The following is a 26,245-nucleotide window of genomic DNA, read 5'->3' on the forward strand; positions in this document are numbered from 1 at the left end:
TACAAGAAATAATACACACTACCTAAACAACTGTTACACACTAAACAATGTATTCTGACAAAGTGAGTGTACAAGAAATAAACTAACTATTTTCTTCAATACAGACTTGCTCCTAAAAAGTAAACCTACTTTAGTGGGAATAAAAGATTGAAATGAATCGAAATCTTGGAAATCAATGATTTCAGTGTTGCCCTCACAAGGTTGGGAAGAATAATCAATGTCTGCTAATTCATTATTCAAATACAATGTATTTTCAGTGTTCAGGGCATGGTCAACTATTACACATAAATCAATTTGGGGGACTTTGATAAAACCAACATCAACCACAAAATATCTTTATCTCCAACGGAAGGAAAAAGTTTACCTTAGATATATTCCAAAAATTGTTGGAACCATGAATCTGATGAAATATGCACCTCAAAATTTTCAAAATCATGGTAGTGAGAATTCTCATCCCATCGACCATTAAAGAGGAGTAATTCGTTATAAAGCCATAGTAATAGCTTGTTAAATAAACCACAACAAAACCTAAATCGATGAACACCTATGTGAGTAACAAAAGTTATGACCATTTTTTTACGAAATGATATTTCTTTTTTCCAAATCGTTAAAATAATAGTAAAAACAATATATAAAACTAATTTATTAAGAATATGAGAATGTACAACTAATTTATTAAGAATGTATGTATAAAATTATGAAAAATAATTAAAAGATTTAAATAAAATTGAATAAAGCAATGAAAAACCATTTAAAGATTTGAATAAAATACATGGATAAAATAAAATTTAATAATATATGGATGTTTAAAATATAAATTTGATAAAAAAAAAATATAGATATTTAATTAATGTGAGATTAATTCGAAAAGTCGTTAAACATAATCTCAAATAATGATAAAATATGGAGATTATGTTAAGAGCAAAATTAGGACAATAGTTGTTGTTAAGGAATATCAAAAATTATCTTGTATTCATAACTCGACCTTGTTTTTTATTCTACGATTACCTGGTATTCGTAGTTTCATCAATTTGGGGGACTCTGATAAAACCGACATCAACAACAAAATATCTTTATCTTCGACAATATTCGAATTGGCAGAACATATCTGGTACATTGTCATTACCAAAATTTCGAAAATCATGGTAGTGAGAACTCTCATTCCATCGACTATCAAGGAAGAGTCTAATCTATTGTAAAGTCATAACAAAAACAATAGCTTGTTAAAGAAATAATAGCAAAAACAAAATATAAAACTAATTTATTAAGAATATGAGAATGTACAACTAATTTATAAAGAATGTATGTATAAAATTATGAACAATTCAAATATTTGAATAAAATTGAAAACATATAAAGTAATGAAAAACCATTCAAAGATTTGAATAAAATATATGGATAAAATAAAATTTAATAATATATGGATATTTAAAATATAAATTTTGTAGAAAAATCTGGATATTTAATTAAGGTGAGATTAATTTGAAAAGTGATTAAACATAATCTAAAATAATAATAAAATATGGAGATTATGTTAATAAAATTAGGAAGACAATTGTTGTTAAGGAATATCATCAATTCGGAGACTCTATAAAACTGACATCAACCACAAAATATCTTTATCTTCAACAATAACCAATCTAGTACATTGTCAAACGAAATATAGTTAAGGAAAAAATTTTACCTTGGCTATATTTCACAAATTGTTGGAATGATGAATTTGATGGAATATATGCCTCAAATTTTCAAAAATCATGATAGTGACAATTCTCTTCCCATCGACCATGAGTCCTAATCCGTTGTAAAGTCATAGCAAAAACAGTAGTTTGTTAAAGCAATCACAACAAAACCTAAATCGATAAATAGTATGAGTAACAAAGCTAATTTATTAAGAATATGAGAATATGCAACTAATTTATTAAGAATGTATATAAAAAATTACGAAAACAATTGAAAGATTTGAATAAAATTGAATACGTATAAAGTAATGAAAAACCATTTAAAGATTTGAATAAAATATATGGATAAAATTAAAGTTAATAATATATGGATATTTAAAATATAATTTGGTAGAAAAATTTAGATATTTAATTAAGGTGAGATCAATTCGAAAAGTAGTTAAACAAAATCTAAAATAATAATAATATATGGAGATTATGTTAACTACATGAGCAAAATTAGGAAGGTAAATATACCTAATTCGACCCTGTTTTTTATTCTAGGAATTTGTGGCCATGTGCATGTCACGTGACTTGCCATAAATCTTATTCCTTGGTGTTTTTGCCATTTTTCAGAACGAAAGCTTAAATTTTGCAATGCGCTCTAATTCCCCTTTATTTTTTCAGATCAAAATGGATTCAAACCCTCTAATCTATTAGTCAAGAAAATATATGTTTTCATCCATTGATAGAGAAGATACATGTTCCCATTCATTGAGGAACTCAAACATTAGTCTTAAATCACAGCAAATAGTTAAACAAGACAAATGAAACGATTTCAAATTTTATTTTTAGTAACTAGGTAGAAAAAACAAACAATTATTGTATCTGTATTTCATTTAATAGGTCAAATATTTAAATCTATTCTTCTCCATATTGTTTAATAATTTAATGGAGAAAATACTAAAAAATGGAGAAAAAAATACTAAGGGAGTGTTTGGTGCATGATAAAAGCTGATAGTTGAGTTGAGTTGGTAATTATTATCTGGAGAGTTAAATTATCTGGGTAGTTAAATTGTCTGTGTTTGTTGTGCAGAGTTGAGTTGAGTTGGTAATTATTGTTTGTGTTTGGTGTACTGAGTTGAGTTTGGAAGTTTGTGTTTGAGTGTAGAGTTGAGTTGAGTTGAGTTGGAGTGTCTGATGCAGTTTTTTGTGAATGAAATTAGTTCTATTTTTTTTTTTCTGTTTGTTTTTTATTTCATTTTTTATTTTTTAATTTTATGCTTTGCTATCGTTGATTAATTTTCAACTATACACCTATTTTCTCAAATCATTTATGACATAAACTGGACAATCTCAATTTTTTATCTCAATTTGTAGAACATTATAGATTATTTTCCGTATATTCTTTTCAAAAATTGTAATAATTCTAATTCTCTTCAATCTGTAAAACATACCACCAAAATACATTTCATATTGCTGTTTAATTAATTGGTATATTGAATATTGTATGTATATATATTGAAGATAATTATCCGAATTACTAATAAATTGGTATATTATATGTATATATATTGAATCTTGCTAACTTAACATTATTATTTCACATATTGTACATTGGATAATTTAACAATTTATTTTTATATAATATGGAAAGTATATCTGGAACTGAAATTGTACATAGGATAATTACCTTCCATTTGATTATGATGTTAAGAATGTGATGTAGTACATTAACATTTTTCAGAAGATCACAAAAACAATATCAATCGACCAAACATGTGGCCATTTCCAAAAAAATCCACAAAATATATGTGTTTTGGGGTTGAAATATTAGGTGATCAGTCTAGTGGGTCCGAGCAAGTATGAATGTACAGTACCGTAATCGTTTGTCTTATGATACAACTAGGAATAGGTTTGCTTTTTGTATGTCTATGCCAATGATATCAATCAAGTCACATCTATCATCCTCAGTGAGCTCTTCAATACCAAATATGGCCTGAACTACCTTTTGCCAACGTCCAAATTCCATCTCATATTTCTCAGCTTGCCACGCAACGAGTCTACCCATGTGCGCTGACTACATATCAACGATTGATCGCATGATGTCGATCATTTCATTCTAAAAGGTGAGTCATTTCCTCTTACTCCCTCTAGATGGCTCTCCTGATACACTCGCTCTGCTGGTGGAAATATCTGGTACACCTGCTCTCCTCGTGGACATATCTCTTTGATTTTCTTTCATGGCATCCTCAGGCAGTTGAGTTTGTTCATTATCAGGGGTAAGATATTCTTGTGACCCTAGCCGAATCTCATCTTCCATTTTCCAGAACAAATTTGACGCCATCACCACTGGTGGCTCGCAATAGTGCCTGGTTGCCCTATTCTTCCCAAACACACTTGATAGTTAATCGTAATGAGGGAATGGATTTTTCCACAATCCCTTCGCATTAGGATGACTTTGCATTTGTATATGGGAGCAATATTAGAAATTATAAAAAAAAAAAAAAGTTTGATGTACATTGTTTAATATTTTAAAAAACTTACTCGAACCTAGACGTCGAAGATCTCCCTATCCATATGAACGCATTTAAACTCCTCGTTTCATCCGAACCCTGATTGATTTAACATCTCCGTTGCTACCGAATATTGTTTCTTTAGACTTCTAATCTTACATTTATAGTGTTCTAGTTTAGGCCACAGCCTGAAAAATTCTCCTCCATTATGCATTTCAAGTGTTGTAGATATCCTGGTCGGAAGGTCCTATTGTTAGACTTCCAATAGGACTCAATTAGGACATTGACCAACCTAGCGTCCTTAGCTTTTGTCCACGTGTGTTTCGATCTTTTTCCATCGCCTGCCATTCTAATTCATCCATGCATACATCGTAAAGACATTACTGACAATTAAACAGCTTCGTGTGACACGTTATAAAATAAAAAACTAAAACCATGGATTGAAATAGTCGAATTAAAAATGTTCATGAGATAAATGAAGCATAGGAATATTGTTCAACAAATAGATAGTATGTCTTTCTTAAAAAAAAAATTAATCATGATCTTTGCCATTGAGAAAATATTTCGACAGCCAAATCATCTCTAAATTTGGTCCATTCATCTGAGGTCTCAATAAATTCAATATTCTCTCCCTCCGCAACAGCAGATGCAAGATTCTCGTACGACGAATCATCAAGTGAAGTATCGATCTCCATCTCCCTTGTGATTAAGTTGTAAATCAGGCAACACGCAGTTATCGTTTGACATTGGACTTGTACTGGATAGAAGGATTTGCCCATCGGTTCAAAAGTTCAAATGCTTGCTCAATAATATTTCTTGCTGACGAGTGCTTCATGTTGAAAAATTCTCTCGGTGTTGTCAATGTGTTGCTTGCTCCATGCCAGTCTGAGAGATGGTAACACTCCCCTCTATATAGAGCCACAAATCCTTCAGCATTAGGGTAGCCAGCATCGCACAGATAGTAGTACCCTGTACCATTTCTTGGATTGTAATACATGTCTATTAATGGAGTAACTAAATATTGCTTATGTACATGAGTGATTTTTATATCCTTTGGAACCCTCAATCAATGCGATCACGCAACTGCATCCCTCAGAACCCAAGAGTCGGCGACCGAGCCCTCCCAACCTAGCATAACGAAGATGAATTCTCCATTTTTGTCACACACCGCAAAAACGTTCGTGGCGAATTCCCCCTTCCTCATCCTATATCGTGGTCGATCTACGAAACTGACATTCACTTTCACGTACATGTTGTCCAATGCACCCAGACAATTCTGTTGAAATTATTTATTCATATAATTCGAGAAGATGTCAGCACAATTTATTTCAGATGCATTTATAGAACAGTACTGAAACTTTTTTCTACCTTAAACCATTTTCATCGTCCATCGGTATATGCACTTGCAACTGGTTCGGGGGTTTTCAACAACACCGTGTATAGTTGTATTACTGCTTTGAGAACTACATTGAAATATCTCGAAACTGTCTTGCCAGATCTCAAAAAATATGTGTGTACTACTATATTCTTCATATCATGCGCAAGAATATGTAGAAAAATTGCCCCCATCTCTTTAATACCAACAGATCTACCTGGCTCCAAACAATTCATCGTTCTAATCATGTTGCATAAAATCATGAACGTCCTTCTATCCATCCGAGTATTCTCACGACATGCCAAGTCACTCTCGTAAATGAGGCGGAAGAACGTCAATTGCCGAATGTAGTGTCTAACATTCGCTGGTTGTTGTTTTATCCTTCTATTATTGTTAAGCATAGTTGCCAAAGTGAAAAATAATTGTCTTTGAGACTCAATAATACTTGTTATGATTTTAAACAGCTCATGAAGAGTCTCAATCTTACTAGGGCAATGAGGGAAGTATGTAGATCCTGAAAAGATGATTACACTTATAATCAGTGAACTTCAATTTAGTTACAAAATGTTAAGTCGTGACAACCTAGTACATCACTCATATCCGACTATCCCGAGCCAAGTATACATTACGATCATCCCAAAAATGAAGCCTATTACAACTGCAATAATTGTAATACATTGTCTTACACCCTAATCACTAACTTGTCCAATGTGTGTTGTACTGTAAGACTTATACGCGTGCTCCGCTGCATTGAATGTTTCATAGGACTTGTATAATGCCCCCTTGTACCCACTGACTTGTCCATGACATTCGTGCCAGGATAGGTAAATCCCTGGAATACAACCAACAAAAATGACATAGAATTTGTGTTTTCCCATCTACCTATAATTTTAGGACATGGGTAGTCAATACGTTGAAGTGAGTATTTTTTTTTTTTTTTGGGGAGTTAGGATGTAGAGGTTACGGTATAAGTGCCCCCTCATACAACCCATTACTACCTATAAAAAACTAAAGTGTGCAACTAGGTATAGTAGTTGACACATTATAAATGTCTCAAACGTAATAGTGACATAAGTCGACATAAGTATTATAGTACTTGACATATTTGGATTTTCATGTGCCTAGTTAATTTTCAAATTTTGATTGTAAAACCTTTTTCATTTTATTTAACTTTAAAAGTGTATAAATAAAAACATCACCATAAATAAAAGTATAGTTATTTCACTATTAATAAATAATATGTTTTTATATTGCAAACGTTTAATGTACTATAAATAAAAGTATAGTTTTAAACTTATAAACTTATTTCAGTTTGTACATTTTTAACTTAGTTCACTGTTAATAAAACTTTTATCTCAAATTTTTATTTCAAAATTTTATTTCACTAATAATAAATAATATGTTTGTACATTTCAAACGTTTATTGCACTATAAATAAAAGTATAGTTTCAAACTTATAAACTTATTTCAGTTTGTACATTTTTAACTTATTTCACTATTAATAAAACTTTTATTTTAACTTTATTTCACTATTAATAAAAGTATACTTATTCCACCATTAATAAATAATATATTTGTACATTTCAAACTTTTATTTCACTATTAATAAAAATATAGTTTCAAACTTATAAACTTATTTCAGTTTGTACATTTTAAACCATAATATAAAAATGACTTCTTATAAGTGTATTATTTAATACTTCTTAGACTTATTTTAAAAATCACTCAAAACACATAATTATATTTAATTAATAAAGTGAACAATTAGAATTAATGTTGGATTAATATTTGAAAACATCAGAATTAATTAACAAAGTTATAAGTTCTAATGGAAGTAATTAACAAAGTTCTAAGTTCAAATTCATTTGTTTGTGAAAATGTAGGGATTTAATTAACAAAATCATAAGTTTGATACTATGTTCATAATTTAATATACTTTTGATAATAATAGAAGATGCAAATGAAATAAGACTAACCATTTCGTGGTCTGGTCTTATACAAACTCTTTGTATAGCATACTCCCGCTCACATGTCTCCACATGAATGATCAGGATTAGATCATTTGTAGCACTTTACAACACTTGTAACATCTACAAAGCGGGTCATATCTATAATGTCATCAGAATAAGGTAACCAACCTTATCCATCTACTACAAACCGTTTATGTTATTATTTAAATAAGATCCACATGTATGTCTCTACACACTTGTTTAAATTACATAAAATAACCTAGGATCTCAGTTAATTGGATTGAGTGTATCCTCATAAAATAATAATTATTTTATTAAAAACAAATTGTTTATACAATGTTTACAAACTACGAGAACACAAGAGAGAATTAGGATACTAATCCCAACAGATTTGACAATGATATTACTTTGCTTGTTATGTATGTTGATGATTTCGTTATCACTGGTGATATATCAAGTATATCTTCTCTCAAAACTTTTCTTCAAGGTTAATTTCATACTAAAGATTTGAGACAATTGAAGTATTTCTTGGGCATTGAAGTAATGAAAAGCAAGAAAGGTATTTATCTGTCACAATAGAAATATATACTTGATTTGTTGTCTGGGACTAGAAAACTAAGAGTCAAACCATGTAATACTTCGATGATACCAAATTTGAAACTTGCTAAAGAAGGAGAATTATTTAAAGACCATGAGAGATATAGAAGATTAGTTGGAAAGAACTATTTAACAGTGACACGACCAGATATTGTTTATTCTTTGAGCATTGTGAGTCAGTTTATGTCTTCTCCTATAGTGGATCATTGGGCTGTAATAGAACAAATTCTACATTATCTAAAAGTTTCACTTAGACGTAAGATCTTATATAAAGTGATAGAATAAACATGTATAAAATAGAAGTTAACAGAATTACTAAGCACTCTAATTACACTTAATTTTAGTATAAAGCATGCTAAAAAACGTTTTAACAAAAAGGGTTTTAGAAATGTACAACCTTTGTAGATTCACTTCAAATCCTTGTAATCTCTACAAATTAGATCTCCAAAACTTCAGTAGACCACCAAGAGGATCTTCTTTACTATTTTTAACCTTGGATTAACTCAGAACTGAGAGCAATTGGAGATGGGATTGGAAAGGGTTTTAGAGAGCAAGTAAATTTCAGAATTCCTGTAAAATTCTAGATTGCATGAAAAAATAATCTGAAATTTGAAGTATTTATTAGTTCAAACGTACAATCACTAACTAATTCAGATGATTGACACTTCAATTAGCACTTTAGTCAGTGAGATAGGTGTTAATTTGGTGGATTAATCCACTAGCAAAGAGTGAATTAAGAAAAACCCACTTTCACATTTAAAAATAATTTTAATTTGATTTTTAATCTAATTTAATTTTACTTTAAAATCAAATTAGACAAAATCTAAGAAATCAATTCTGAAATTAAATTTTAAATTAAAAAATGATTTATTTAAATAAATAATTAATTAAAACATTCAATTAATCAAATAATAATTTAATATCAAATATTAAATTAATAAAACACCTAATTCAAACATGAATTCTATTCATGTAATCAATATTTAAAACATCTTTTAAATATTTTGAACTCTCCAATTATGTTTATATTTCAATAAATTTAAACATTAATTATATCAAATATAATTATCCAACCCCTAAATGAATTTGAACATTTCAAATTCCAAACTCTAATTTTGATTTTGAACGTTTCAAATTCATTCAATATTTTAATCCAAGGTGTAATCTTTTACGAGCTAGTAGAGAGACCTTATGAACTTACAGATCATGAGATCCAACGATTTGAGATTAATTGGCTAAACTCTTTAAACTAAATTAATCAATATTCATTAACTACCGAGACATACCACTATAGCTCAGTAGTTGCACTCTTCTCACTATAGATGTATTCAGTCCACTCGATTTAACCATAATCAGTAAGTCGATCCTTCACAGGTCGTTTGTATTTACAGCTAGGTCAAAATTATCGTTTTATCCCTGTAAATCTTGCTCCTTAAGTCACCATTAATCATCTTTTGAACAATTGGTTTATAGTCCAACTAATAAACCATGTCTCTCTCTATCATGAGAGGTCCCTTTGTTTAAGACTAGGAATCAATACTTAAGGGAACAACCTATCTGTTAACCTTAAATTGGGTAGGAGTAAATTTCATCTTGCAGGACTATGTTCACAGCTATCTATGCAGTTTTATCCTGAAAATGAGAGGCTTATTAAGCAGAAACTAAAAAACTGAACCTCAACAACGATTTTGAGCAGAAGCTGAAAAACTGGAATAACCTCGACCTTCTTTACTTGTTTCTTCAATTACATCTTAATTTCAACTCCAATGACTCCAAATAAATTATAAACTCTTGATAACACATAAAAGCTCATCAAACAAGAGCCAATTATAAATTTAAATGAGAAATTAAATAGAATTAAAATTCCAAAACTCAGAAAACCATATCAGTGCATCAGTTTCGTATAACTCATATAAAACACCCACCAAACCAAAAGTTTACCGAATTGAATGCTTATATGATGCTCTAATACTAATTGTAGGAATGTATCAACAACAACTAAAGCAACAAGGATCATTTATGTACTCTAATTCATTAATTTTGGCAAAATATAAAGCATGCTCTTGCAAAAAACAAATGAGTTTCATGACATACCTTTGTAGAACTTCTTCAAAGCTCGAGCTCTAGCTGCAATCTTCTCCAAATCTTATTGCAAAACACCTCAAGATCTTCCCCACTATTACCTTGGTACTCTAGATTGAGTTGTGGGACTCAAAATAAGCTTGAATCAAGGGATTAAGGAGAATTATTCACAATAGCAATCTTGGTGAAGAACCTTTTCTTTATCACGAATTTTCTCTAAAATTCTTTCTTGATTACATGCTTGAAATTCACTCCAATCTATTCAATATATTGCAGATCATCATGCAAGGAAGAGAGTTGTATGAGTTGCAGCTCATGCTTGGAGTAATACAAAGGCAATAATGATGGCTTTTGTGTGAGCAAGTAGAAGATGGATAATGGAAAAACATGTTTTTCCATTTGTGTATTATTTTTTCTATTTTCCAATTTTATCTTAAAATCAAAATTTGATATTTCTAAAATCCATTTTGATTTTAAAAACTGAAAATTAAAATTAATTTCATAAATTAATTTTTAAATAAAACTTAATTAATTTAATATCAAATATTAAATTAATTTTTACACACATCCATCTTTATATATTTAAATCATATTTAAATATAATTTCTCCTATTCCGTTTAATTCTCAAATTAAACACGTATTTATATCTCATATAATTACTAATTCCCTTAATTCTAATTTGAACATTTCAAATTAACTTATCACGATATTCTAGAGCTAGTCCATTACGAGCTAGTAGGGGGACCCCGTGAACCTATAGATCATGGGCTCCAACGATCTGAAATTAATTGGCTAAACTCATTAGACCAAATTAATCCCCATTTGTTAACTAATGGGTCACTCCACTAAAGCCCATAGTTGCACTCCTCTCACTGTAGATATATTATGTCCACATGATTTAACCATAATCAGAAAGTCGACCCTTCACAGGTTTTTCGTAATAACGGCTGGGTCAAATATTTGTTTTACCCCGAGATTACGTCTTATTCCTCAAGTTTCTACTGATCCTCTAATGAACAATTTGTTTGTGATCCAATCACTAAACCAAACTCTCTCGGCCCAGTGAGAGGGTGGAGTCCCTTATTCAAGACCCGGATTCAGTACTTGAGAGAACAACATTTCTTCTATCCCTAAATCGGGTAGGCGTGAACTCCATCTTGCACCCTATGTCCCCATCTATCTATTAGGTCTTACCCCTGAAATGGGAGTCTTATTGAGCCGGCATTGTTGAGCCAACTCTCACCTATACAAATCTAAGGGTAATCTCGAATAAACAGGAGTTCATAGTTAGCCCAGGATTAAGATCGAGTTACCTAGGCCATCTAGGTGAAATAGTCAGTCTTATACAGTAAACAGCGTTATAAAGCAAGAATGACTTATTTCTTGGTGCAATCTTTTGCCCCCACTCCTCATATCATAACATATACGAATTAGGATCACATCGTATGTAGCACTTTACAACTCTTTGTAACAACTACAGAGTAGGTCGCATCCAATAGTGTTACCAAAATAAGGTACCCAATCTTATTCATGTAACATAGATCATTTTGACTATTTACTCGAACCTAATCCACTCTTATGTCTCCATACAAAGTTCAAGTACTCATGCAATAGTCATGGATCTTAGTTTATTGGATTTAGACTTTCATACAATTTATGAAATCAATAATAAGTTTATTAATTATAGAAAATGTTTATCATTTTACAAACTGTGAGTTTTAGGACATAAAATCCAACAATACTCCCACTTGAACTAAAACTCCAGTGGATCAATATATACAATGTTGAGTTTACATGGAGAGAATAAAATGTACAAATACAATAAACTAGGGCATTACATACCCATAAATTCTCCCACTTGTCCTAGTGATACAAAACTCGTAGACCTAGTCCTACTAGGTGATCCTTAGCCAAGAAGGCCTTTGTAAATGGATCAGCTAAGTTGTCTTGGGAAGCAATCTGGGTGATGATGACATCACCTCGGTGTACAATCTCTCTGATGAGATGGTACTTTCGTTCGATATGCTTTCCTCTTTTATGGCTTCGTGGTTCCTTTGAATTTGCAATTGCTCCACTGTTGTCACAATAGAGAGTGACAGACAGGTGCATATTTGGAACTACTTCTAGATCTGTCAGGAACTTTCTGAGCCATACTGCTTCTTTTACTACTTCACTAGCAGCTATATACTCAGCTTCCATTGTGAAGTCAGCAACACAACTCTACTTGATGCTTCTCCATACAACTGCTCCTCCGTTTAGAGTAAATATTGACCCCGAAGTTGATTTTCTCGAATCAATATCGGTCTGAAAGTCAGAACCAGTGTATCCAGTAAGAATCAGATCCTTAGCATCATACACGAGCATATAATCTCTCGTTCTCTGAAGATACTTGAGAATGTTTTTAACAGCAATCTAATAATCATGTCCAGGATTGGATTGAAATCTGCTGACTATTCCTACGGCATAGCATATATCGGGACGAGTACACAACATTGAATACATTAAACTCCCTACTGCTGATGCATATGGAATTCAATTAATCTTCTCAATCTCTTGAGGTAGGACTCTATTCTTTAGACAGGTGAATTCCATGCCTGAAACGTAAAAGTCCTTTCTTGGAATTTTGTTATACCTAGATAACATCTTGCCTATATAAGATGCTTAAAATAATGTTAATGTTCCGTTCTTGTGATTCCGAACTATTTGGATTCCAAGAACATACTGTGCTTCTCCCATCTTTCATTTGAAATTGCAAAGCCAACTATCTCTTAATGTCAGCTAGATATTCTACCTCATTCCCAATAAGTAGAATATCATAAACATACAACACCAGAAAAGCGACAGTTTTGTTAACGATTTTCTTGTATACACAGGGTTCATCAACATTTTGTTCAAAGCCATAAGATCTGATTGCAGTGTCAAATCTCATATTTCAAGATCTAGAAGCTTGTTTCAATCCATAAATGGATCGATTAAGTTTGCAAACCTTTTGCTCTTGACCCTGCTGTATAAACCTTTTTGGTTGAGACATATAGATACCCTCTTCAAGATAGCCATTCAAAAAAGCTGTTTTGACATCCATGTGCCATATTTCATAATCATAAAATGTGGCTATGGACAATAGTATTCTAATAGACTTTATCATGGTAACTGGAGAGAAGATTTCTTCATAATCTACCTCCTCTCTTTGGGTAAATCCTTTTGTCACAAGTCTAATTTTGTAGGTCTGTACCTTACCAGCTTGGTCTCGTTTTCTCTTGTAGATCCATTACAACCAATGGATCTTACCCCTTCAGGTTGATCTACAAGATCCCAGACAGAATTGAAATACATAGATTCCATTTCAAGGTCCATGACTTTGATCCATTGGTTTTTATTCACATCATTCATTGCTTGGTTGAAAGACAATGGATCCTCTAAACCATCATCTGGTATAATGACTTGAGTTTCAGTTAAACCCATGTACTGGTCAAGCTGTTACACAACCTTCCCACTACGACGAGGCATTCTCAACTCTTGAGAAGGATGTGAAGTCTTAGTTTCATCAACAACTCTTGTTGATGGACCTACTCTATCGACAACTCCTGTTGAAGGACGTGCTCTATCAACAACTCTTGTTGATACATTTTTTATTTCTCTATGAAGGATCTCGTATTTAAGAGTTCCATGAGCGTGTTCGGATCGCTCCGATCTCACAGTGACCAAAATATAAATATATACAATCAACACATATAGTTATGCAAATAAATCTTAATTATCGGCATGCCACGAACAAGATAAACAACAAGGGAGAGAGTTTCATACCAGTTAAAGACAGTCTTCACACTTTAGAACTCCAACGCAGCAAAAAACCTCCACGAGATCTACCAACGCACAGCAGCAGCGTCAAAATTGCAGCACAAACGACCGCGAACACGAATGTCGTGGGGACGACACCACGACTAAAGAGCCCCGGGTATTCTCGGAGTGAAAACCAAAAGAGTGGGCTTTGGTGAATTTGGTAGAGGAAGAAGGAAACACGAATCATGTAGGCGATAAGAAAGTGGGAGGGAAAAAAACACTATTGATAACGGGTAGAAATGCACGTTATCATAGTTCTAAGTTCTTAAACAATGCTGGCCTACATTGATAAAACATGTTAAATTGCATCCAAAAAGCATCAAATTCATAATATTGAAGTCGCATGCGTTCATCGCATAGGAACAATTAATTTTTGTATTTTTATGCAGAAAATGCATTGACGCAAGGCGAAAATTGCGATCATAAGAAATCATTGGTCGAGCGCAGCATTATCGCAAGGCTTTGCGGTGATTGTGTTCGCAAACATTTGTTCAAGAAGGATTGCCACAACTTGGTTGACGCAACATGGTGGGCGCATCTGGGTGAAAGGCATAATTAATCAAGATGGGACAGAAAGCTGATGACAGTCGAATCCGAATTAAATTGATAGCCGCTAATGATAACAAATACATTCAGCTTTTCGGTGACAAATATTTGGCGCATCAGTCAGGAATTAAAGTCATCCCATCTGTGCAATCATGAAAGAGAAGCCAACTTTCACCCTGGAAGTTCTATAAATACCAAAGGCATCCTTCAGAAAAGGGGTTCAGCTGTTTTTACGAGTTCACAGTTATGTTGATAGTTTAGCCTTATTCTTAGATTTTCTTTCATTTTAAGGTGGATGCGAAAGAAGAAGTTTGTGCCGAAAGATTGTTCCGATAAGCTTGGGAGAGCGCCAGAAGCTTCTAGGACAGAGAGGGGGTCGACGCCTGCGGAAGCAGGAATATCTTTCGAACCGAATAGAGATTTACAGTGTAAAAGCCTCGGTTAACAAGGAATTTCTACCAAGCTCCCTACCTTTAACTTCCATTGTTATTTTGTACTCAACTCATTTATCGAAATGGAATTTACTTCTCTATATCTGTTCACTCTTTGTTATTTACGCATGAGTAGCTAAATTTTTTGAATGGTTTGAGAAGCATTTAGCTAGCACAACTGGGAATCTTCATTTTATGCGATTATCTTATATTATGTATGCTTCATTCGTCCATTAGAGATACTCGGGAGGGTAGTCTAAGGATAGGATCTAGGCTTGAGAAAGTCAGGTTAGAATCTAGGCTCGGGAGAGTTAGATTAGAACGCATAATCAAGAGATAGAAGCTTAGGAATAAGCATTGTTTGCTATTAACGCATCGCATGCATCCTAGAGATAGGATATGATTGTGTGCGGTACCTTGCCTTTAAACATCTTGCATCATCGCATAGGACAAGAGTAGAGACTTAGGAATAAGCTCTATGGACACTTTTGCATTCAACACATGCGTCCTAGACTTAGGAGCATCGCATTTTCATTGAAGAATGACATGTTGTGCATGGTTGTAGCATGATCGCATAATCTGATGCATTCCCAAGTAACGCTAGCTAAAGGCCTTCTCAACCCGTTCATCCGCATACTCAGTGCATCTATCACAGAATTCGACTTTTCTCAAATCTGCCGCATTTATTTATTTTTCATCACTGCAAACAACAACTTCAACAACAAACGATTTATTTGGTTACCGCAAAGTTTTCCGAAAAATTACCACCGCAACCTATTTTCACAAGTTCCTGAGTTCGACCCTGAACTTACTAGGAAACTCCATGGAGTTTACACTTGGACTCTGCTGAGGAAACTTGAGTGCTCAATGAAATTTCACCATCACATTTCATCCACATTTTGACATCATAAAATAACGCATCAAGTTTTTGGCACCGTTGCCGGGGACTTCGGCAAAATAGTGTCCTAACGGTAATTTTTCTAATTTCTTTGTAGACTCTCAATCTCTGGCGAATTACAACCCAGAGATTGAGAGAACATTCAGATAGAGATTAAGAGACTGCCAACAACAACAGTCAGATAAAGAAGAGATGGGAGAGCAGCTTGGAAACGGAGCACCCAACGAAAACAACGTCATGGCGAATCCAATCCTTCTGGCTAACGATCGTAATAGACCCATTAGTGACTATGCATCGCCAAACCTCTATGATTTCTCTTCAGGTATCATGAGGCTTGCCCTTAATGGAAGCAGATTCGAAATGAAACCGGTGATGCTGCAGATGATCCAGACTACAGGATAATTCGGAGGACGGCGTGGCAAGCCCCGCACGCCCACCTCTGTAGCTTTATCGAAATCTGCAATACTTTTGTGTTCCCGAACATTTTTGCCGAAGAAGTTCGACTAACTTTGTTCCCATTTTCTCTTTGTGATCAAGCAAGGAAATGGGCGTATTCCCTCGAATCGGGAGAGATCACTTCATGGGAACAGGTCGTAGAGAAATTTATGAAGAAATATTTTCTGCCTATTGAGACTGCTAGACGAAGGAAACTCATAACAAATTTTGAACAAGACATGGACAAATTGCTTAGCGATGCTTGGGAAAGGTTTAAGAGGTTGGTCCGGGACTATCCACACAATGGTTTGCCAGACTTCCTTCATATGAAAATCTTTTATCATGGTTTGAATCCCGCTTCGCAGACCTCTGCCAATGCGGCAGCTGCTAATGGTCTGCTTGACAAAAATTATGACGAGGCTAAGAATATCTTGGATCACATCTCTAAGAACTACGAAGATTGGAGGGAGAGTAATCAAAGACTGAGAATTAAGGATAACAATGCAAGTAATGGTGCTATTACTTCACTACAAAATCAGATGACCTCAATGATGAACTTAATTCAGGGAATTGCGATCAGTAACCCAACACTGCAAAATGGGCAAATCAACGCAATTAGTCAAAACACCGTAAGGTGTGCGACTTGCGATGATGGGCACGCAATGGAAGAATGCCCACAGAATCCACAGTCTATTTACTTTGTGAAAAATAATTCCTTTTCGAATACCTACAACCCCGGGTGGAGAAACCACCCCAATTTTACATGGAAGAATCAATTTCCAACCTGTGGCACAGAAAGAAGGGCCACCTGGATTCTTCCTGCGCAATAACGGTCAGACAAGCAATCAAGCCAGTAGCTCACAACCGCTGCAATCTTTTTCCCTAGAAAGACTATTGAAGCAATATATAGAGAAAAACAAAACGGTGCTTCAAAGTCAGGCTACATCCATCTGCAATCTATAATTACAGATAGGCCAGATTGCAAATGAGCTGAAAAACAGACCGCAAGGGGCTCTGCTGAGTTCAATAGAACTCTTAAGCAACCTAGGGGGGATCAGGTAAAGAGCAATGTCAGGTTGTGACATTGCAAAGTGGAAAAACTGTGGAGGGAGAAAGAATGGAGCCGAGCAGGACTACTCCCATTGCGGTGGAACCTGAAATTGCAGTGACACAAGAAGAAAAAGGAGAAAAAGAAGCAATAGAGCCAGAAGTTGCATCGACCTCAAAGCCACAGAGACGGGGACTGTGAGAGTGCAGTTACTACCCTTCCCGCAGAGACTGAGAAAGAAAAAGAACGAAGAGGTATAGTAGCAACACTTTTTGTCTATGTTAAAAAAATTACATATTAATATTCCATTCAGTGAAGCGATTGAAGAAATGCCTACCTACGCAAAGTTTCTGAAGGATATGATAACCAAGAAGAGAGGAGCTGGTAAGTTTGCCACGATGGCTTTAACGCAAAGTTCGAAATCAATCATTCCACCGAAGATGAGCAATCCTGGGAGTTTTACGATACCTTGATCCATAGGAGGACTGTACATCGAGCAAGCCTTGTGTGACCTTAGAGCCAGCATCAATTTGATGCCTCTGTCGATCTTTCAACAACTGAATGTGGGGAAATTTGTGCCCACAACCGTGACTCTCCAACTGGCCGATAGATCTCTTGTGCATCCAGAGGGAAAAGTGAAGGACGTGCAAATCACCATTGACATATTTATCCTACCAGCCGACTTCATCATATTGGATTATGAAGCCGATGAAGATGTGCCCATCATTCTAGGGTGACCATTTTTATCAACAGGTCGTGCCCAGATTGATGTGCATAAAGGGAAAATCACTTTGAGCATAAACGAACAGAAGCTCAAGTTCAACATAATCCGTGCCATGAAGTTTTCTGACGGAGAAGACCTGCATGACTCAGACGACAACCAGATTTTGATGGAAGAAGAAAAGTTTGAAGAAGAGAATGAAGAAGAGGATGCAAACGTATCCGTTGCTGCCTGTAATGCGATCATAGAAAAAATAAGCAAGGAAGAAGAGATGATCGCAAACCAAAAAGAAGAGCCAACAGAAAAAGAAGAAAGAAAAACAATGCAGTCATCCCTAGTAGAACCACCAATATTGGAATTAAAGACCCTGCCGAATCATTTAAAGTACGCGTTTTTGGGGCGGAACGAGAAGCTGCCAGTTATTATTTCCTCTGAGTTTAATAAAGACCAGGAGAATGCGTTGATGAGCATTATGAGGAAACATGTGCGAACAATTGGCTGAACGCTCGCCGACATCAGAGGAATTAGCCCTGCGTACTGTATATACCATATTCGTCTCGAAGAAGACCACAGGCAACGATCGAACATCAACGCAAACTCAACCCTGTGATAAAAGAAGTCGTTAAAAAGGAGATCATTAAATGGTTAGATGCGGGCATTATTTATCCTATAGCAGAACCTTGGTCAGCCCCGTGCAGTGTGTGCCGAAAAAAGGTGGCATGACGGTAGTCTCGAACAAAAACAATGAACTAATACCGCAAAGGACCGTCACTGGGTGGCACATTTGCATGGACTACCGCAAGCTGAATGCGGCCACAAAGAAAGATCATTTTCCCTTACCATTTATTGATCAAATGCTAGACTGTCTAGCTGGAAATGACTTTTACTGCTTTCTGGATGGCTATGCCAAGTATAACCAGATTATGATAGCTCTAGAAGGCCAAGACAATACCACATTCACCTGCCTATATGGGACCTTTGCTTTCCGCCGCATGCCGTTTGGCCTCTGCAATGCGCCAAGCACGTTCCATAGGTGCATGATGGCCATCTTTTCAGACTATCTTGAGAACTGTTGAAATCTTTATGGATGAATTCTCTGTTTATGGGGACACCTATGAAGTCTATCTAGCCAACCTGGAAAAGATACTGAAGAGATGCGAGGAGACGAATCTGATGTTTAACTGGGAAAAATGCCATTTTATGGTTAAGGAGGGCATAGTGTTGGGGCACAAGGTTTCCCGGGGTGGGTTGGAGGTGGATAAAGCAAAAATCGAAGCAATTGAAAAACTTCCACCTCCAACAGCATGAAAGCTGTACGAAGTTTCTTGGGGCACGTTAGATTCTACAGACGCTTTGTCAAAGACTTCTCGAAAATAGCACGACCACTGAGTGCATTGTTGGAGGCTGACAGAAAATTTGATTTTGACGATAATTGCCTCAACGCATTCAGAATTTTGAAGAATGCGCTGATTACCGCACCCGTGTTAATTGCACCTGACTGGACACTTCTTTTTGAAATAATGTGCGATGCAAGCGGGTATGCAATGGGAGCAACTTTGACACAGAAGAGAAAAACAATCTTACATCCCATCGCATATGCGAGTAAGACGTTAAATCCTGCTCAAACCAATTATACCACCACAGAGAAAGAGCTTCTTGTGGTAATTTTTGCGTTGGAAAAATTTCAAGCATATCTGCTGGGAACGAAGGTACTCATCCATACAGATCATTCGACGATAAAGTACTTAATGACAAAGAAGGACACAAAACCGAGGTTGATCAGATGGGTTCTTCTCCTTCAAGAATTTGATATAGAAATAATTTATCAAAAGGGGATGGAGAACCAAGTTGCGGATAACTTGTCTAGATTGGAAAACCCTGAAATTGACCGCAATGAATCAAAGGTGAGTGCAGTGTTCCCGGATGAGCAGCTGTTCCATATTGAAGAATTGCCTTGGTATGCTGACATAGTTAACTATCTGGTTTGCGAGCAATTTCCTGAAGATTATACCTACCACCAACAGAGGAAGCTCACACATGAATGCATATATTATTACTGGGATGAGCCGAATTTGTACAAAAGGGGGGCAGACCAGATTCTGCGACTATGCGTACCAAATGCTGATCAACAACGCATATTATCGCAATGTCATGACTCACCATATGGTGGGCACTTCGGAGGACAGTACGCCGCAGCCAAGGGTTTACAGAGTGAATTCTTTTGGCCAACATTGTTTAAGGATGCAGCTGACTACGCCAGGAAGTGTGATCGGTGCCAACGCATAGGTAACATTTCATGGAAACATGCAATGCCAATGAACACCATTTTGGAGCTTGAATTGTTCGACGTGTGAGGTATTGATTTCATGGGACCATTCCCTCCCTCGAATGGTAAACACTATGTTTTATTAGCCGTCGACTATGTATCCAAGTGAGTAGAGGCAATAGCATGCGCCGTAAACGATGTGGCAGTAGTCTCCCAATTCCTAAAGAAAAACATTTTCACTCGTTTTGGCACCCCGCGTGCCATAATAAGTGATGAGGGGTCTCACTTTATCAATCATACTGTCAAGGAGCTGCTGCGCAAATATAACATTCTCCACAAAGTGGCCACCGCATACCATCCATAGACGAATGGTCAGGCCGAGGTGTCCAATCGAGAGATTAAGCTGATACTTGAGAAGGTAGTAAGGCCTTCACGAACAGATTAGGCAATAAATCTCGACGATGCGTTGTGGGCATACCGAACTGCATTTAAAACACCCATAGGTATGTCCCCTTATGCGTTGGTATTTGGTAAGGCATGTCATTTGCGTCTAGAGCTGGAATATAAGGCACTGTGGGTGATAAAGAAGCTAAACTTTGATTTGAAGAAAGCAGGAGAAGCGCGAAAAATGCAACTGGTCGAGCTAGAAGAATGGAAGATTAACGCATATGAGAACGCAAAAATTTACAAAGAGCGCACAAAGCACTGGCACGACAAACACATATGCGGTAAGAATCTCCAAGTCGGGTAGAGGGTCCTACTATTCAACTCACGACTACGGCTCTTCCCAGGAAAATTAAAATCGCTCTGGTCTGAACCCTTCATCATTAAAGAGATATTCCAACATGGTGCGATGGAGCTGATCACTGAGGATGGAAGCCGTACATTTAAGGTTAATGGATAGCGAGTTAAGGCATATTGTGGGGTGATTTTTAGCCAGAAAAGACCTCTGTGGATCTGAGAAACCCGGAATATCCTTTGTTTGGTTTTTGAACTCTCATTCCTTCGACACTTTAATCATTAATTATCTATCTGCATTTTACTTATTATTATTCATTCAAAAAAATTGTGTTAAAAGAATGTTGTTTTGTTTAAAATTATTTGACCCTTACTGTTTTTGGTGCAACGATCGAGGCATAGGATTACGGATGTGTTTCACGAAGAAGCTTCTCATCTTACTTCATCACCGCAATCCAAAGAAGATAGATCACTGCAAAGAATGATATATCAATACATAATGCGGGCGACAACGCAATTTTAGGGGTTTTATTCTTCCTTCACTCTATTTCAAATTTTGCGTTATCGCATCGCATTTTAGTCTTAAAAGTTTTATCATTGCATCCTCTTTGATTATCGCAATCATTTAATATTGATAAATTTAGTAAGTTACCGCATACTGTCTCTTTGCCAATTATGATTTGAATGATGAAAAATATGCTTTTATTTCTTTCATATATACTAGAGTCAACTTAACTTTAAGATAGTCACCTCATGAAATATTTCTAGAAGTTAGGGGTTTGCTAGATTTCTTTCAAACTCCCTTTACGAAGCTTTCTAAGAACATCGCATGACTTATTTCAATCTTTTGGCAATGAGGACATTGCCACATTTTAAATTTGGGGGTGAGGTATTTATTTTCGACCTTGCTATTTTGAAAGAAAAAAATTGAGAATAACAACTCCACTATCAATGCAATGGGAAACCCATGTTGATAAGAGTTAAGTTGTGAAGGGCACTTATCCATAGTTAGATGTCCGCATGACACATGTGAAGGCAAGCCAAAACAAAAGTAAGTCACCAGGATCAACGCATAAATAAATGACCGCAACTCCACTGCCAAGTAGGTATGATTTTAGTCTGAGGAAGAGGACATTACTCGTAGTTGGATGTCCGCATGACACACGTGGGAGCAGACCAAAACGAAGGCAAGGCACTTGGATCAGCGCAAGGTCAGAAAAAAAAATAACAATGTCATGAAATATGCAAGGATAAAATCATTTGATACCCCGATAGAAAATTTTTCTTTTTGAAATAAATCATGCGATGTCCCGGAAGTTAGTAAAGTTCTTTTGAAGGCTAAGTTTGCAATCCCTAGGTCTTAGAAATATTTTAAGAGGAGACTTGAATAAGACTTAAGGAAACTTTGGTATATAGGATTTGAATGAAGTATCCTTGAGAAATCTAGGAAAAGAACATTGCGGTCGACTTGCTAAAGGAAATCTTTAGCTTATGCTTGAGGACAAGAATTGTTTAAATTTGGGTTTGTGATAACAGGCAGAAATGCACATTATCATAGTGCTAAGTTCTTAAACAATGCTAGCTTGCGTTGATAAAACATGTTAAATTGCATCCAAAAAGCATCAAATTCATAATATTGCAGTCGCATGCGTTTATCGCATAGGAATAGTTGATTTTTGTATTTTTATGCAGAAAATGTGTTGACGCAAGGCAGAAATTGCGATCATAAGAAATCATTGGTCGAGCGCAGCATTACCGCAAGAATTTACGGTGATTATATTTGCAAACATTTGCTCAAGAAGGATTGCTGCAACTTGGTGGGCGTAACATGGTGGGTGCATCTGGTTGAAAGGCATAATCAATCACAATGGGATAGAAAGCTGATGACAGTCGAATCCGAATTAAGTTGACAGCCGCTAACGATAACAAGTACATTCAACTTTTCGGTGACAAATATTCGGCGCATCAATCAGGAATTAAAGTCGTCCCACCTGTGCAATCATAAGAGTGAAGCCGCCTTTCACCCTGAAAATTTTATAAATACCAAAGGCATCCTTCAGAAAAGAGGTTCAGCTGTTTTAACGAGTTCACAGTTCTATTGATAGTTTAGCCTTGTTCTTAGATTTTCTTTCATTTTAAGGTGGATGCGAGAGAAGGAGGTTGTGCCGACAGATCGTTTTGGTAAGCTTGGGAGAGCGCCAGAAGCTTCTAGGACAGAGAGAGGGTCGACGCCTGCGGAAGCAGGAATATCTTTCGAACCGAATAGAGATTTACAGTGTAAAAGCCTTGGTCAGCAATGAATTGCTACCAGGCTCTCTACCTTTAACTTCCATTGTTATTTTGTACTCAACTCATTTATCAAAATGGAATTTACTTCTCTATATCTGTTCACTCTCTGTTATTTACGCATAAGTAGCTAAATCTGTTGAATGGGTTGAGAAGCATTTAGCTAGCACAACTGAGAATCTTCATTCTATGCGATTATCTTGTATTATATATGCTTCATTCGTCCATTAGAGATACTCAGGAGGGTAGTCTAAGGACAGGATCTAGGCTTGAGAAAGTCAGGTTAGAATCTAGGTTCGTGAGAGTCAGATTAGAACGCATAATCAAGAGATAGGAGCTTAGGAATAAGCAATGTTTGCTATTAACACATCGTATGCATCCTAGAAATAGGATATGATTGTGTGCGGTCACCTTGCCTTTATGCATCTTGCATCATTGCATAGGATAAGACTTAGGAATAAGTCTATGGACACTTTTCATTCAACACATGCGTCCTAGACTTAGGAGCATTGCATTTGCATTGAAAAATGACAGGTTATGCATGGTTGTAGCATGGTCGAATAGTCTGACGCATTCCCAAGTAACGCTAGCTAAAGACCTTCTCAACCTGTTCATCTACATACTCAATGCATCTATCATGGAATCCGACTTTTCTCAAATCTGCCGCATTTATTTATTTTTCATCATCGCAAACAACAACCTTAACAACTATCGATTTATTTGGTTATCACAATGTTTTCCTAAAAATTATCACCGCAACCTATTTTCACAAGTTCCTGAGTTCGACCCTGGACTTACCAGGAAACTCAGTGGAGTTTACACTTGGATTCTGCTGAGGAAACTTGAGTGCTCAACGCAATTTCACCATCACATTTCATCCACATTTCCACATCATAAAATAATGCATTAGCTATCGCATAGTAGACTGCTTATCATTTAGGAGGAGCTACACGATCGTGTAGGATTTACTGAACGATCGTTTAGGAAAAGGTACACGATCGTATAGTAAAATTGGCACACTATACGATCATTTAGAAAAGCTATCCGATCGTGTAGGTAGTGTGCGATCGTTTAGCGCGCGGTGGACGATCGTTTAGGCCGAGAAGAGCTATCGTATAGTCTCTTGATTTTGTTAAGCGATTGCTTATAACAACACTAGGGCGCTCTTGAAATCTTTTGGGCAATTGACGAACGGGGCCATAAAAAATGAAATGATTTCATTTTTTATTTCATCGGTTACAATAATCGACTCATTCCCACTAACCCACGTCCAAACGTGAAAATTGGCTTAATTATCATATAATTATCCAATTAATTAATTAATAAATATAATCATATTATATTTTTATCCTATAGTTTGATATCACATATCTACTATAGTATTTTCTCCTCTACTTGATATAAATCATATTTATATCTAATTTCCTCCAAAATAATGTATCTCATACATTTAGCCAATTATATCATATATAATTAACCAATCCAATTATATCATATATAATTGAATTTCCTCTTGTTAATTTGAACATTTCAAATTAATCCAAATACTGGTTCTCGACTTTATCCAAGCTACCTAGGGGACCTAATGAACCTGTGGCTCGAAGCTCCAACGGTCTGTGAATAGCTGACTAAACTCTTTAGCCACGAGATCCACCATCCGTTAACTGTCAGGCATTCCACTAAAGACCAATAGCTGAACTCTTCTTACCACAGATATATTTCTGTGTCCATCGAATATAACCAATCATGAGTACGATCACCCTTCACAGATGCTCGTAAGTACAGCTGGGCCATATTACCATTTTTCCCTTGTAGTTACATCTCACTCCTTATGTATCACTGATTCCTCTAATGAATAATACAACGTAGTCCAACTATGTGTGAACACCTCTCGGACCAAGAGAAAGTGTGCGACGCCACATCTTTCAAGCCCCTGAATCAACTCTTAAGGAAGCTATCTATCTACTTACCCCTGCCTCGGGGAATGAGTGAATTCCATTTTGTGTAGCTAAGTTCCCAGCTCCCAAATCAGACGAATCTCCAAAATCGTAGGTTTGAATAGGCAACCTGGCCACTTGCACCCATAAAAATCAAAGGACCGCCCTCAACGGCAGGAGTTCCCAACTCACTCAGGATTGAGGTCATGTTACCTATGGTCATCCTAGTGAAGTGAAGTCTCTGTCATGAACGGTGTTATATAACGAGACGTTAACACTTCGTGGTCAGGTCTTATACAAACTCTTTGTATAAGACGCCCCCGCTTGTATGTCCCTAACACGAATGATCAAGATCAGACCATCTGTGACAAGTCACAACACTTGTGACCATTCCACAAAGCGGGCCGTATCTGTAGCGTTACCAGGATAAGGTTTCCCTCCTATATCCATATACTACAAACCATTTTAGTTATCTCTCAAGACATGATCCACTTGTATGTCACCACATACATGCTTGAGTCACATACAGATAACCAAGGATTTTATGTTTATTGGTTTGTGGTAAAGCAAATAAAACAAGTAACTAAGCAAAAATACAAGATGTGAAGTAAATATCATATATTAACAACACAAGCGTTCATACAAACTATTTACAAACTACAGGACACGAGACTTTAGGGCATCAACCCCAACACTCTGAACATTTCTTCTATTACTAGCTTACTGCAAGGTTGATGATTCTTGATATAGTCTTCCTCCAGGAAGATTGCATTTGTTGAAACAAATACCTTATCTTCCTAAGGATCATAAAAAATACCACCTTTTATTTCTTTTGGGTAGCCTACAAATAGATATACTTTTGAACGGTGTTTCAACTTTTTAGGTTTTTGCACCAACACA

General features: G+C 35.7%; 1 protein-coding gene across 1 annotated transcript; it reads right to left on the reverse strand.

Moving 5' to 3' along the window:
• Positions 1-5,554: 5,554 nt before the first annotated feature.
• LOC150033566 (uncharacterized) lies at positions 5,555-5,950 on the reverse strand. The gene has a single exon (XM_090317923.1). It carries the CDS (start codon positions 5,948-5,950, stop codon positions 5,555-5,557), a length of 396 nt encoding a protein of 131 aa, XP_090174049.1.
• Between the last annotated feature and the right edge of the window lie 20,295 nt (positions 5,951-26,245).

Source organism: Benincasa hispida, chromosome 9, assembly GCF_027475165.1.
Source record: "Benincasa hispida cultivar pf3 chromosome 9, pf3_genome.v1.1, whole genome shotgun sequence".
NCBI classification, from domain to species: domain Eukaryota; kingdom Viridiplantae; phylum Streptophyta; class Magnoliopsida; order Cucurbitales; family Cucurbitaceae; genus Benincasa; species Benincasa hispida.